Source organism: Cyrtonyx montezumae, unplaced genomic scaffold (assembly GCF_038088225.1).
Source record: "Cyrtonyx montezumae isolate F1298 unplaced genomic scaffold, pur_monq_1.0 scaffold_13, whole genome shotgun sequence".
NCBI lineage: Eukaryota > Metazoa > Chordata > Aves > Galliformes > Odontophoridae > Cyrtonyx > Cyrtonyx montezumae.
Genome location: NW_027071859.1, coordinates 4,728,299 through 4,743,569, shown reverse-complemented (window position 1 = coordinate 4,743,569; position 15,271 = coordinate 4,728,299). Strand labels below are relative to the sequence as shown.

Here is a 15,271-nt window from a genome sequence, read left to right as displayed (position 1 = left end):
GCACTCTAGCCCCATGAGCATAGCAGTGCCTTTGGACTTATTTTTGTCAGGAAACTCTGCAGTACTTGGTGTCTTTGTGCTCACCCTTTCCACTTGCAGTTGCATTTTGTATTTAGACTCCTGCAATTCATCCAGGAGGACTCTGACAAAGCACAAAACTAAACCTGTGACTCCCGTGCACCACCCTAGCTATGATTTAGACAACCTTCTCCTCTACCAGGAGCTTCACAATGCACAGGGGTTAGTGAATATTCATTTGCAGCATCTGTGCTGATTTGCATTCTGTTTGCAAGAGAAGCTGGTACCTACCTACTTCACAGGGCTGACAAGGTATAGGCTCACATATAAAGCCTCACTTACAGCCTCAGAGTTTAAGGAAAAATCCATGGCTTCAGAGGAGTCAAAACAGCAGGTAGGCTGCATGCTGGCTCTCTGATGAAAAGGAGACTTGTATATTCAATTATCCAGAGGGCAGTAACACCTTCTCGTAAAATGCCACTGTCATCTCTGATCCAAGGACACTTTTGTGCTGACTGAATTGTTAAAAAAATATTTAGTATCTGCTAGAATATGGATCACCCTTTGTATTGTGAGCACACCTGTATTAAATTTATGGGCTTAATAAATTATTAATAGATGTTGCAGCCATAAGCAGTCCATATTATAGATGGCTACAAGCAACTCATTACCTGTTGGATTTTGGGAGTCCATAGAAATTAACCATTTATTGAAACTGTTCTAACACAAATGAACCATTTTACTACAGTGCCTTTAACAGTTATTCAGCTGCTCCTGAAGGGAAAGGGTATTTCTCACAGCAGGTACAGCTGGGGAAGGAGAAAGATAAGTCCTGGCTACTAACTCCCAATTTCTCTCAATCCCTTCCATGACCCTGTACTGCTAATTCAAACTGCAGTGTCTCTGCTTACTCTTATTGAAGCTGGCAATGACTGGCTTTCTTCACAGCTGGCTAGCAGAGACTGCCCTTTGTTCTGTAGTTGGAGACATGATGTGTCCTTGCAGAGGACAATTAACCTGAATATATTTTTTACTTGCCCATCATGTTTTGGTTTTCTCCAATTCTTAATTTACAGAACGAAATTCCTTCTCAGAAATGCTTTCTTAACACTCTACTGGACAGAAAGTGCTTTGTGTGTTCACAGTCAACAGTAAGTCAACAGATGCAGGGTATGCCTAGCCAAATTGGCTACTGAAATGCAGCTTCCAGCACGAGCAGAAGTCATCTTTTCCCCACCTTTTGTTACTTACTTCTGGCATGATTTCGATCTTCTCATAGCGTCGCTTATAGGGAAGAGTCAGGACCTCTGCTCTGCGGTAGGACATCGGTGGTGGCTGACAGTCTATCATCAAATCTGTGCGATGAGACTGGGAGGGTGGAGGCTGAGTGTACTGCTCTGGGCAAACGACATGGAGAGGCTGGAAAAGAGGACTGTGGTGATTTACTGAAATGCCAAGTTGATTCTGCACACTGCCCCTACATCAGTAATTGTTGCCATAAGGAGGTTTGTAGATCAATGTTAGCAAGGTAACTTATTAGTATGAAAACAACATCAAAAAGATGAAATCCAAGAAGATCCAATCAGGACTGAAGCAAACTGTCCAAGGAACAAGCAGTATTTACTTTGTATACAGGCAGTGCCCAGAGCAACAATGCCTAAATTTGTATTTTTAATCACTACATCAATATCAGCAGTCATGTTAGCTGCCATAAGGAGAGAAAAATCCAAAATGTTCAGTAGCATTCTCTTCCAAATGCTTGTCATCTAAACTGGAAGCAAATACAGCAGTGGTGCAGACCGTCACAAAATGGCACGGAGCGAGGCAAACGTGTCAAAACATAAGACTGCAAAAACATTAACAAAATAGGCAACTCTGAGTTTTCACTCCCTGTCAGTAATGCATTAACAAAGCATAAACAAGCTGATTGCCACAAGGATCACCACAGGATTTAAGGAAGCCAAAGGATATGACAGTGTCTCTGCCAGCTGCTCTGGAAACAGCACAATCAGTAGTTACACGGAGGAAGAAAAACAGGCAGTGATCATTTCCACCAGTTGTGCAGTGACAAGCCAGGTCACACAACAGGCCGATAAGATGATCCAGACAAGGTTAAGAGGTTTGGAAGAACATGCATTTTTGTGTACAATGAGCTGAAGACAAATCCAAGGGAAAAGCTCAGCCAGAAAAAATATGGGGTGTTAATTTAACGATGTCACGAGTCAGAAACTGAATTTCAGTAGAAACAAATTGGATAAGGAAAGGCCACTAAAGCAAAAAAAGCCAAGGTATAGAAGCAGAGACTACATGAAAGCTCTGCCCTTCTTCCTAGACAAAGGCCAAACCCTGCAGATGGAATGAGGAAAGCAGTTGATTTGGAAGTAATATGTGAGTGGGACTCCAAAGCAGTGATGCCAGAATCAAGGCAAAGATCAAGAGCAGCATTAAGTTACAGGCATGGAGGAGAAGGTTATAGCTGAGGGCACAGCCGATGATCTGCGCTTGGTGCACCTTCCATTAAGACTGTATCAGACACAGAGAGGCTAATATAAACCAACAGGAGAAAGAGTAATGGAAAAGTGTCATTCTGTGTGCTCTCTTATAGAGAAAAAACCTGCGTGTTATCTTGATTTTGTCATTGTTTAACAAAACAGTCAGTCACAATCAACTTACTTATTTCAGATGAATGTGCGAAGAAACATAAGAAGAGGCAACAAAAATTCATTACCTGGACTTCTTTGAGCAATTTAGACACCTGAATAAAATTCAGTCTTGTGTCAATGGGGCAGTAAACACATTTCATGGCCAAAGGTTGATAAGGAGCCAGAGCATCCAGATAAGAGAAATCTGGTTCTGAAATGAGAAATGTTGAAAATACTGAATGCCCACTGAGAACAAAGACAGCCCAGCTCCTCTCATTCCACATTCTAGTCCAGACAAGACGTTTTACAGCAAAGCTAATTCTGCTATAGATTTCTTTTCCCTCCTTCCTTCCCCCATCCGATATTTTCAGTTAATCTGATGAAAATTAACCCCCCAATTAGACTTACCTTAATCAAGCTACAGAGCAATACTATTTCATCTGAACACATTACTGCATGACTTTTATAACAAATTTAATCAAGGCAAAACCATTATCTCTTATTTTTAATCAGATCCTATAAAAGAAGGCAAGATGTCTAAGTTTCTGCTATCATAAGGTAACCTAAATGTCAGCTTGTTTTTCACTAGGGAAGAAATGCATCATAAAGACTATCTTGGCTTAACCTGTGCAAATGTCCCTTCCTGCAGACACATGACCTCACAACCCCTTTTTCCTTCCAGCACTTTTTTTTTCTTTTCTATCTGTTAGGTAAAAAAACCAAAGGTCTACATTTTAATACAACAAAAGGGAACCAGTAGGGTGCTCTCTGAATGAAATGGCAGGAAATTGGGCCTTTAAGTTAAGTCAGCAGAGACAGGTCAGTATGAACTGCAGGGTGCTTACATTAGGGGCTACCAAGAAGCTGAGATGAGCTGCAATCATGTTTTCAGTTGACACCCTTATCAGACATAGTAAGTCTCAATTTCCCATTGCACATTTAGCATTGACTTTTAAAACTGAGACTGCTGGTGTGGCGGGGAAAAGCCACTCACTGAATTTATTTTTACTCACACACATTAATATAACACATAATACTGTTTTTACTATTTTTTGGTGGATGAATCAAAAATGCAAGGTCTGATACATGAGACAGTGTAGGATCCATGGATCAGGAAGCACTTCTGCACTGGGTGTGGAGCCAAGGCACAGGGACTAGACAGGCTGTGGGGTCTCCTGCTTGGAGATCTTCCGAAGCCCCTGGGGGTGGTATGGGCACCCTGCTCTGGGTGGCCCTGCTGTGGCAGGGGGAGGTAATCAGAGGGACCTGAGGTGCCTCCAACCTCAATCATTATGAGCTCCAGAATCTGGCACTATGGTGAACGCAGAAAAGCTTATGCCAAAGAATCAGTTAATCCTACAGTGGTTTGGGTTGGAAGAGACCTTAAAGATCACCTAGTTTCAATGTCCTGCTGTGGTCAGGGTCACTGCTCACTAGATCATCAGCTACTTGATATAATGGTGTGCAGACTGCCTAATGGGAATGCTGGGAAAAGAAATACTGGTGTTAATTTGATAAGTACAGAATGGAACAAAGAGAAGGGCTGACTGCTTTGGGCATGCAGATAGCAAGAAACAACGACCTTAGCATCTTACTATTGGAAGTACAGCACCCATCATGGTATCTAACATTCGGTGTTGGAGCTCATTCAACTGGTAAAGACAAGTTAATTGCTAGCCTCAAAATCTGATACATCTAAGTATCAGCAGTTCTGATGTGGTTATATTTACCTCGTGAGAACAGAAACTATCAGCCAATGATACACGTTTGGAACTGTCAAAGGAGTGATTTAACTGAGTTTAAAGCAAGTGTCAGTGTAGCTGCCTGGGAACATCGAAGTGAGAAATATTAACAATAAATGATACTTGTACAAGAACATCTGATTGGATGCCTCAAAATCCATGAATTGCTAAACATGAAACAAAACTTATACTGGGCAAAAAGCCATGCTAGTTAAAAACATGTGTGCTAGTGCCAATGAATCAAAGCCCAGACACAGTAATGCAAGAAGAGGCAATAAGTAGCAATGAATAATAAAAATACTGAGAAAGTAGCCAGGTGAAGAATGATCAGTAGCCAAATAGGATTAAATCAGAGGACATTTTAAAATATGTTGGGGAAAAAAAAGCAACAACTTAAACCAACCACTGTGCTAGAGATGGACAATGAAACTGCACACAGTAAATTAAAAAGTTATTAGAATTTTTCCATCTCGTCTGGCAGTGTGGATGACACACGTTTGACTGAAAATGTCACAAGGCTGCAACTATTCAAAGCACTTATTTTTTAATCAATAGGTTCAGATAATCTACACACATTTTCTTGCTCTACGTACCCAAAATGGCACCAAGTCACTCTGAGCATTGAATGAGAGCATAAGTAGGCATGGAGAAGTGAGGAATTCCAACACCCAAACTCTAAGTTTGAAACTGTAACTCTTAACTCAGAACTTCCAACACTTAAAACATGTGAAAACCTAACTGGAGCTAGTCTTAGCCTGAACCTGTGATGTAATGCAGTTGCTGCTTTGAAGATACTGAAGAACCAGAATTCAACTGCATGATGGAAGACAGCAGTCAACAAGGAAGCAATTTCTGAGAGAATCACAGGTCTTTAGCTTTTTCCCTAAGACACCTGATTTACAACTGCGTGACAGTTATAAAATCTTCCATATACAGCACTAATGTGGCATGCACGAGCTGTTTGAACATCTCCTAGGGAGATAGTTTTTAGTGCACTGTTGTCATCAGAACGAGACTGAGAAGTGGACTATTTCTACCATGTTTTCTTCTAGAATTTCTCTGTGGCTCAGTGGAGTTCAATATGTTTAATCAATAATCTATAAAATGCTGCTTCAGTGGTAACATTTGCAGATGACACAAGCAGAGCAGCTCTATACCTCAGTCACAGCTGGTGTCCTGTCTTGGCTGCAGCTGCTGTGCTAGTCTGTATTCCTTTATAGCTGTTTTTCACATTATACATTAGAAAGGTGGAGACTACTTAGCTCCCAAAGCACTATCATCATTACTAAGGCTGGCTGGATTTAGTTTAAGGGTCCTAATTACTAGAAACAGTGAGCCTTTAACAGGAAAAGTTAGAACATGATCTGCTGTCACATATTCCTTCAATGAACCACATTTATTTCATAACTAAAGGCAATTTTATCTCAAAACAGGAGAAGCTAGATAATTTAATAATAAAAATCCTGCATCTCAATGAAGTGCTTTAGATTTCCACTGGAGTTACTAAGACCAGGAGAATTTAATCTGCTAGGAACTTCTGTAGATAAGTAAGTCTTTGTTCCAGCTGAGGCAGCCATAAGGAAGTAGGAACATCCTGCTGAGTATATTCGCTACGGACAGAGATAGACACTGCAGACAAAAAGACACACACAAATTTAAGTACCAAAGCACAAGAGGTGCCTGGAATCACTGGGCACTCCAAGGTCACTACAACCAAAATAAATCTCAACTGGACATTTACTTGAAGTATAGACTGGGAATGAATCACAAAGACCATGACCTAATGTATCCATGAGTCGTTATGCCCTCCATTTGGACACCTTAGCAACTTGCCAGGGCCAAGTTCTAATAGAAGCCTATTCTATTTCCTCATTTCATTGAAGGATTAGCTTGATATGGAAAGATCAATTATCTCTTCCTACAAGAAGGCACAGAATAAGATGTTTTGACCTTAAAGACCAGTTTCTGACATCCTCACCGGTGGCAGACAGCACTTGCACAACACAATTAATGCCACTGATTTCCTGAAAGTTCACGAAATACACAACAGAGGGTGCACATGCTCTGGTTTTAACTTTAGTCCCAAATGGATTAAGAATGATTACTTCCAAGAGTTGTTTTTACTATTTAAGCTAATTAGGGCCTACTTCTTGACATTACCCCAAAGGGCAGGAATGGTGGGTACCATAACATCTATGAATTACTGCTGTGGTACTGTGCACCATTCCCCAGCATAAACACAGTCTTGAGTCTGCTGTTTCTTATCTGCTCAGCAGGGACCCTCTTGTATCTTCCCTCCCCTTGCAGGAGGGGAGTATGTACTAATTACACACTATTTAAATCGACCAATAACCTTTTATTTCCAAACCAGTTAAAGAGAATCACGACACAGTGATATGTTTTCCTAACACAAGTCGAAAGGACTTGCCTATCACTAGCCTAAAATCAGCAGTTCAGAGAAAAAGGAGGAAAGAAAGAACCCTTTCCCAAATTGGTTTGCTTTAGGAGGTTATAAGCTTCCCAGCAATTCTATTCACTATGAAGTGGGGGAAAATAAGCTTAACAGCAGGACTCCATCACGTGCTTGCTGTGGGAGTAGGTTCGATCAATTACTCAGCATTCTCCTCCCCATTTCTAATTATTTTTGTCCTAGTCCAAAATCTACATCATTTTTATCTGACTGAGAATTATATTTAACACCTCTCCTATTTATAACAGAGCTCTTTTCACATAAAACCTGTAGCAATGGGTTTAATGATCATGTCTGAACAATGCCCACTGTAGGGTTCAGACTGGATGACACACTCCGACTGAATGTCAGTTTGAAGGAAGGTACTGAAGCATTTCTAAAGATCAAACTCTAGAAGGCACCCCATTTGCTAGATCTCTCAGAAGCTTTACGTTCTCTCTTAAACACTTAGTCTTGCTGTTCATAACTGGCACAGTCCTGGGATGCAGCTGCCCTTAGGATCAGAGAACACCGCTCACTCTGAGGTGGGCAGATTCATTAAATCCATAAAAATTAGAAACATACTGGGACAAGTGGAAGAACTTAAAAAATGGAGCTGTCACGCCCCTGGCAGCCTGAGTCACTGAGAAATAGCTCCTCAGCTTCTTAGTTGGAGCTTCAGCTTCTGATATAGATGTGTCCATTAGCTAAAAGGAGTCTGGTAAAGCTCAGCCAAAAGACAGCGATGGCACAGACCACTGCTGCCAGGTCTGCATGGGGTGAACACTTAGCAACCAGCATACAGTACAGAAATACCTTTAGAACAGACTGTCTGGTTGTACAAGCTTACTAAGGAGTTGAGCAGCAGTCTGAGGTTGCGATGAAAGGGCAGGAGAAAGTATGAGGAAAGGTTGGTGGTTCCAATGGAATATGGAGAAGCATTTCTCCTTTCTGACCAGCACCAACTAGGTCTTGTCTGAGCTTAACTTGCAGGCAGCTGCTTCTAATCGAAAAATTAATTTCCTGTAGGCATTTTACTGCTGTGCACAACAAAGATTTTGCTTAGAAATGGCAAGGATTGACTCTGCATGGCAAAGGTTGGCTCTGCAGGGCTAAAATGAATTAAATGGCACAATAATTACACTTGTTACTACACTCAATCCAGGAGTCTTGATTTAAAAGAGCTCCTACTGGAGTCAGAAACTTCTGCTCCAGTACAAATGAGTAAAGCTCCCAGGATGTAGCCACACTTCACCATAATGCACAACTTATTGCTAATTTGGTAATGATAACCACATTTTACTTACCTGTGAATATAACAGTGTTCAAGCTAGATTTTCCCCATAACTCCATGAAATGAACCACATCCCCAAATCTTAGAGAGGGATGCCCAGTAAAAATGACACATGGCTGCTTGAAGTCATTGCTGAAGTCTCCATGGATGCTGGGGTAATGTTTCAATTTGTTTGTCTGAATTAGCTGAAATAAAAACAAAAATTCAGACATTACAAACTTTTCATGCCTCTGTGCTCTGTAATTCCAAGAGTTTACTTTCATGAGATTATAAATATTATACAAGTTATTCATATCTCATCACAGAGTCCCTTCCTGCATATTCCTTATATTTTCCAGCAGATTTAGTCATTACTGTCCTAAATGTTATGAAAAGGAAGTAGGAGCATGGGGCCAGGTGCCTCCAAGTCCTTGCACTCATTTCTTTGGTACCAGCAAAGAAACTGAGAGGAAACTGCAAACCCTGCTTAGAGTTTCCTGGAGTGAACAGAGTGCTCAGCTGCCAAATTCAAAATAAGCTACTTTTTCCTACTTGCTATGTCTACCAAGAGCTCTGGAAACTGACCTGGTTTTCTTGCATCCCAGCAATACCAGGCAATGTTGCCCTCAGTTGAGTTTCACCAGTGTAATGGGTTCAAACAAAGCCAAATTCTCTGGAAAAGCACAAGAGCAGACTCTGACTTCTCCTCCCTACCAATCACTGAAATGAGTAATATTGATGAACAGTAAGAAGTACTTGTTACTAGAAGTGGCAAGCAGTGTAACGTACATGCATGACCTATGCATGCAGAACAAATTTCTCTACTAAGATAAGGAAGTATAGTTACCTAGGCACTCCTTGAAGGAGAATTTTGCTTAGTATCTACTTTACAAATCAGAAAACAGGCAGTTCTAATGTAAAAGCAATACAGTTGACTAGTGTGTTGTGCACTTCCACAAAATATTATTCAAGAATTTTCTTGTCAAATATATGTTCCCAGCCCCACCATGAAAATAATCTTAAATGTATTTTTCTTAAAAGTATGTGATCTAAAGCAATGAAATCAGATGCAGAACAACTAAGAAAACACCAGGAGCAAGACTTTCTTGGCCAGCCAGCTTCTATAGGAGGGACTCTCCCTCGATGATCTCCCCATACACTGCTGCTTCCTGCCACGCCTGAACTGCAGAATTCACATATGCAAGGTTCAGCAACAGTTGTGCGCTGAAACCCCCCACAGTATCACTAATTAGCAAACAGCATGCTCTTCAGCATGTGTCATAACGTGATGCATCATCCCTTTCTAAGCTGAAACTGTCACTCAAGATGTTTCTTGAGTGTTAATTGTTAACTGTAACATATTTGATTTTCAAAAGAGGAACTAGAAATGAATATTACAACAAGCAACTTCTCTGGTCTCTCAAAACTGTGTCTTATCTTTTCAGATTCTCTTCTACCCGTTACACTTTGCCATGGTAGATCTAACTCAAATGGTGCACCTAGATGCATACATGGGTAAGAAAACTGCAAATTCTGGTACATCTTTACACATCTCGACAAAAAATGCACAACAAAGCACTTTAGAACTTAACACAATTAAGTTCTTAATTGAATTTAGCATCACTGAACAGAGTATCAACCCTATTACACTCAACTTCTAGCTGTCACTACTTAAAGGTATGCTTTGGTGCTAGAACAGGTAACATACAAACTTACCCTAATGACCTCTCAGTAATTGAAAGCTGGTTGCACATAGGTGCTAATATTTGTATCCTTCTCTTTTGAGCTTGATCTATTTTAAATCACTAACAACAAAAATTTTGCTGTGATTTTGCTTCCCGTGTGTTCTGCTTAAAACTGCTGCACAGTACCAGGATGCCTGGAATTGGATGGGACTAGTATCATTCCTCTGGCGTTTGACACAAGTTGGAAACTGTAGGTGGACACAGCCTGTCCCTGCCATGTGGACCCTTGGGTCACAAAGGAGGAAGCTGGGCTACTATACTCTGCAGCTTACTAGAAACATCAGACTTCTATTTAGTCTTCAAAAGGCAAAATTGAAAATACATCCAGTAACTACTCTGGCAGTTAATAAGCACTCAATCTTGCAAACATTCTTGCAATTAAGGCTGGTAAAGATTTCCGAATAACACATCTGGAGTGCAATATTTAGAAGCCAAACTTAGCTCCAGTAACAAAAACTGCAGGTTAACAGACAGCGAGCAAAACAAACGCGATCCCATACAACACTGGCAATTCGAAGAACAGGGAGGAAATGGACCCATTAATTTTTTCCTTTTCCAAAAAGGGAAATCAAAAGTGCCAAGCCAAAGCTGCCAAAGCATTTTCAGTTGGGTGGAGAAGGGGACAATTTCTACTCCAGAGACCAAAGGGGATATGTGACGTGCCAGGTCAAAACTTACGTAATGCTTCTGAAACGCAACAGAACATTGAGCATGATGTGGTGCCCTGCTTCTGACTGGGGTGCTAATTCTAGAGGAAAAATGGGTACTTTGAATCCTCAGCACCATCTCCTGAGGTGTGGTGATGTTTTAACTTCTCTTTTTAATAGTAGATCTCCTGTGATAAATCCACAGAAGCTCCATACCGCAGCTCACAACCTCCACCTCTCACGGTTGGATATAGCAGGGGTGAAAGGCTACATAAGCAAGTTTAGAGGCATTTACTCACTCCAGTGATGAAGCAGCTGGTAGATTTTAGTATCTAGAGCAAAATCTTTTCTAATTACCCTATCAAAAATAGATGGAGCTGAACATGCAAAACAAGTCCAACAAAATTTCACAAATCATTAAGAGGACTAAATCTGTAACGACCTGCATGGGTCTTTTACACCTATAGATAAGAGGGGTTGAATAAGCACAACCATCACTACTGTGCCTCGTTCAGAACTCCAAAATATACCAAGCCTGGGCCAGGGCCAATATCTGGGATTTAGTCAGTCCATATTTTCAAAACAGGACTGACTTCTATAAACAGCATTCAGAACATTTTTCTACATAAAGAACATTTATTGACTGAAAACTTAAGAGATAGTGCTTTACCATCCTCTGAACTGAGACAAAGGATTGCTGTATTTTTTTTAAATCCCAAATGGTTATTATTCCCTTTAAAGCAGTACACTTGATTTACAGGGTCAGCAACTGCTGCTATGAACAGGATAAATCTCTACAGCCTTCATGTACCTTTACTGAAGTCAGCCAAAATACACTGCAATTTACTCCACGTGTTTTTGTGAGCATGTTCCGTATCCAGGATTTTGAACAGATGTGGTTCTTATCAATGAATGAGAGATGTGTGGATGACTTTTCCTCCCTCACTCCCTTCATAAGACCAGTGCCTAAGTGGCCTAATTTGGTACAATTCTAAACAAAATATAGTATGTATGATCACTTTGTTTCAGGTATTTATTGCTTTGAATGTGGTACATGGAAAAGGGAAGCAAAGACAAAGAAGATAAATGCCAGTATTTCAGACCAATAGAATAGACCACAGAATCAATATGACTCACTTCCTGGCTATTTTCAGTCAGAAAAACAGACTTTTCCTAGCTATTTCTCCTTGATGTTGCAAACAGACACTTAGTGAGAGGACAGCAAACTCGAACTCTTCCTCCACCAGCAAACTGATCGATATAATTCAAATATTTCTTGCAAATATTTCTGTTGCAGCCATTTAGAGAAGTACTGTAAAGTCTGGAATCACTTATCTCATAGCCTGGAATCAGCTCTGTAAACACTGAGCAGAAAGGAAAAGGAGTGAAAGCTTCTCATTGTGCCTTGCAAGAACAATTCTGCTATTCACTTACATAGCCTCTGCTTGCACCAAAGGGATGGTGCAGAATGCAAAACCTATGGATCTGTGGTTCCTGTTGAAATGGTCAGGGACATGGCCAATTTAGTGGGTGTGGTGGTGAAAGGTTGATGTTTTGCCCAGACAATCTTAGTAGTCTTTCCCAACCATAATGATTCCATGATCCTAATTCCTTAGCTGTGGCTGTGCTAGGATGGGATATTGCCATCAACCCCTGGGATGTGGTGAATCACCATGAGTAGGTTTTGGAATACCAGAATATCATCATAACATTTCTAAACAAAATAGGTTACTGATTTACGTTCCACTGCACTCCCATTAGGCACTGTGGAACCTTAAGTTTTGAGCTCCTCTTCCCCATCACAATCAATTACTGGCAAAAAAAAAAATGAATTGCCACTATTGTGTAAGCACAGAGGTGAGCCATCCATAGAGATCCATCCCTTCACTGTTTCTTCACTACATTTCTCCGGTTTTTCTTCTGAGAAATCACAGTTTGGAGTGTAGTCTGACTCCAGATCCTAAATCCCCTCCAACAGCGTCAGAGCAACTCCCACCCCAGTGATCACAGAGAAATGCATTTATAAAGCAGTCCTTTTAGCAGTGCACCAGCTGAACGGCTGCAGCTGAGACTTCAAAAGCTTGTGTGAGAATTTGGACACCCCATTCACATTAACTTTAATAAGAATTGATGTTCAAATTCCACCTACATCTCTGAAGCACTTTAGCCCACATTCCTTGCTCACTACAGAGGGAAAGCATATTCCCTGTTCACTCAGACTGGATGCTAGGAAACAAATTGCCACCCCAAAGAATCATAAATTCTGCACTGTGATTGTGTGGGAGGAGATATGTTGAACATCTACTACTCCATTAAAAAGTAAGTAACCTGGAGGGAATAGAAATGTTTTGGGTTCTCTACAGAGTCAAACTGTGTGTCTGGTTTTGTTCACTGCAGCAGAACAAGGAATGAGTTCAGAGCAGGTAACATAAATCACAAACCTGGAAATCTTCCATGCAAAGGGAATGAAAAGCTTTACAAGGCTTAGTATAGAGAGAAGAATAAGATGCTCTTTCATGCTATGCATGAGGCACCACTGGAACTCATTGCTGCAAAAGACTATCAGCAGCTCGGGAGGATTTTTTTTCCTTGTTTGCTTTTAAATTTTGTTTGTACATTTAACAAGAACATCAAATTTCAGGACCAGACAGCATGCTGGGCTGGACCTGTTCCGTGGATAATTAGAAGCTTATTTCCTGGCCTGTCCTTCTCTGATGCATCATGCCAGACACGTTATTAATGCTTGCTAGTAACTGAAAGGCATGTTTGAGTAATTCCTTATTTTCTTCCAACAAGTGAGCAGCTAAGCACATCTTTTCACGATGGATAATTTCCGCAGAGTTTACACAGCACACGCTCATCATTAATTTGAAAAATGTAAGGCAATTCTCCACTAACAACCTATCCAATAGGCATGATCACTCACTGCCTGTTTCTGCTACTCATTAAAAATTTCCTCGAGTGTTAGAAACCAAAGCTGATCACTGCGAGGTCGTGGAGTCACAGATTTTGAAACAGCATTTACCTATGACAAAAAACGGCTGACTGCTGGTTCAGGCTCCAGCCTAGTAACACGAAGCCATGAGTTCAAGTTCTTGCTTCCTCCTAGACTGATGATATGGCCATGGCCACGTTATTGAGGCCAGGTGTTATATATGGAAACCACTCTGCTTGGTAAAATTACCAAGTAATTACCAGCAACAGTACAGCAGCTGAGTCTAATGTGCACGGGCATAGCATGGGAAAAATTTGTTCAAGTCTGTGCTGAGAAGAGGTTATACAGAAGTTTCACATTATATAAGTTACACATACAGCGTTAGCTGCAAGATCTTGCATAGCCTTACCCACGTCATTTACACTGTTTTCTCTACCTTTGTATTTCACAGAAGAAACCCAGCTCCTCCCTTTGGAAGCAGCATGACAGCATTAAACCACTACCAGCCGTGGGTCTCACTGAAACTGTAGTGCAACAAAAGCACTTGAGACTCACAGGAGGGGAAAGATTGATGGTAGCTGTCCCCTGCAGGGCAGCAACAAGGAATCAAAAGCCTCAGGTGAGCACTGCTAGTTGACATGGCCATCTTGGTGCTGCATTGATGAGTGGGGCTGTGTTGGGTATCAATCATCTACAGAAATCTCTGTATATTCTGACTGCTTAAAACCAACCCGTGTATCTCACAGAACAGAAATCTGATCTGGTGCTTTCAAGTGTGACTAAACTTCAGTGGCTTATGACCTTAAATAAAGCACTAAATGAAACAGCAGGCTTGGTTATTCTTTGCCTGGTTATTAGCTTCCTTTGGTTTTGCTCCCAGGCAAGCTTTTCAAAGTGTTGCTGTGTGCTTTGGGCCACTGCCTGCCAACACACAAACCGGTTTTGCAAAACAGGCAGTATGTATTGAGAACTAAAAATGAAGAGAGCTATTAGGTCACTTAGTCTATCACAGGGCAGGGAAAGGTCAGTGCAGGTTACTCCACTTTCAACTGTTTAACTACAGCTGTAAGCAACCACCCCAAATGATAATCTCAGTTGTTTTAGATGACTTGCTGTGAAATGTGCAGTACAACTTCAGACAGCAACTCAGCACTGAAATGCCAGAGGGTATTTAATAGTTTAATAATTTAAAGGCATTTAATTGCCATTTAATCATTTGGGAGCCACAAGGGTGTAGATGCACACTATTGTGTCATTTAGGCAAAAATTTAGGAAGCCTTAGGCTGGCTTCCTAGCAATTATACCCACGGGTCTAGATAAAGTTGTTTGTGCATCACATGGTAAAATGCCCCTAGCTTTGTGGGTCATAGCATGATTTGGCCTTGTCATGCAAAGCCTGTACCTGTGATAGTCACATAATTCCCTCTGTGCACTTCATTTTGTCAAGAAGAAACTGATACATTATCCACTGCTGTGAGTCCTTTCCTAGATAATTACCTTGATATACACGTAGCACTGAGCATTCAACAGCTAAACAATAATTTTGCAAAATCTCATTATCAAAAAGCCTTGGGAGCACATAAAATGTCCTAAAAATTAGAGGACGTAGTTATCACTCTATAAACACAAAGACTCATCATTTAAGATGGTTTAAGGCTTCTCATTTTTGGAAGGGTTTTCACATAAATCTGTCTGTTCCAGTGCATGCTGCGAATTAAAATTTTGAAGCAGGGTCTTAAGAAAAATGTAGGAGTCAGTGAACCAAAGACTCTGGATCAGCAAGAATACCCTGGACAACAGAAATGCAGGGGAAATTACAA

At 40.8% G+C, this 15,271-nt stretch overlaps 1 protein-coding gene across 3 annotated transcripts in view; it reads right to left on the bottom strand.

The window, feature by feature from the left end:
• Positions 1-15,271, bottom strand: part of INTS9 (integrator complex subunit 9) — a 66,496-nt gene that overhangs the window by 13,977 nt on the left and 37,248 nt on the right. For all 3 annotated transcript variants that reach the window (XM_065730468.1, XM_065730470.1, XM_065730469.1), the window contains exons 12-14: positions 8,159-8,330; positions 2,747-2,871; positions 1,270-1,437 (exon numbers count right to left, since the gene is read on the bottom strand). In XM_065730468.1, coding sequence (XP_065586540.1) covers positions 1,270-1,437; positions 2,747-2,871; positions 8,159-8,330 — 465 coding nt within the window. The remainder of the gene's footprint in view (positions 1-1,269; positions 1,438-2,746; positions 2,872-8,158; positions 8,331-15,271) is intronic.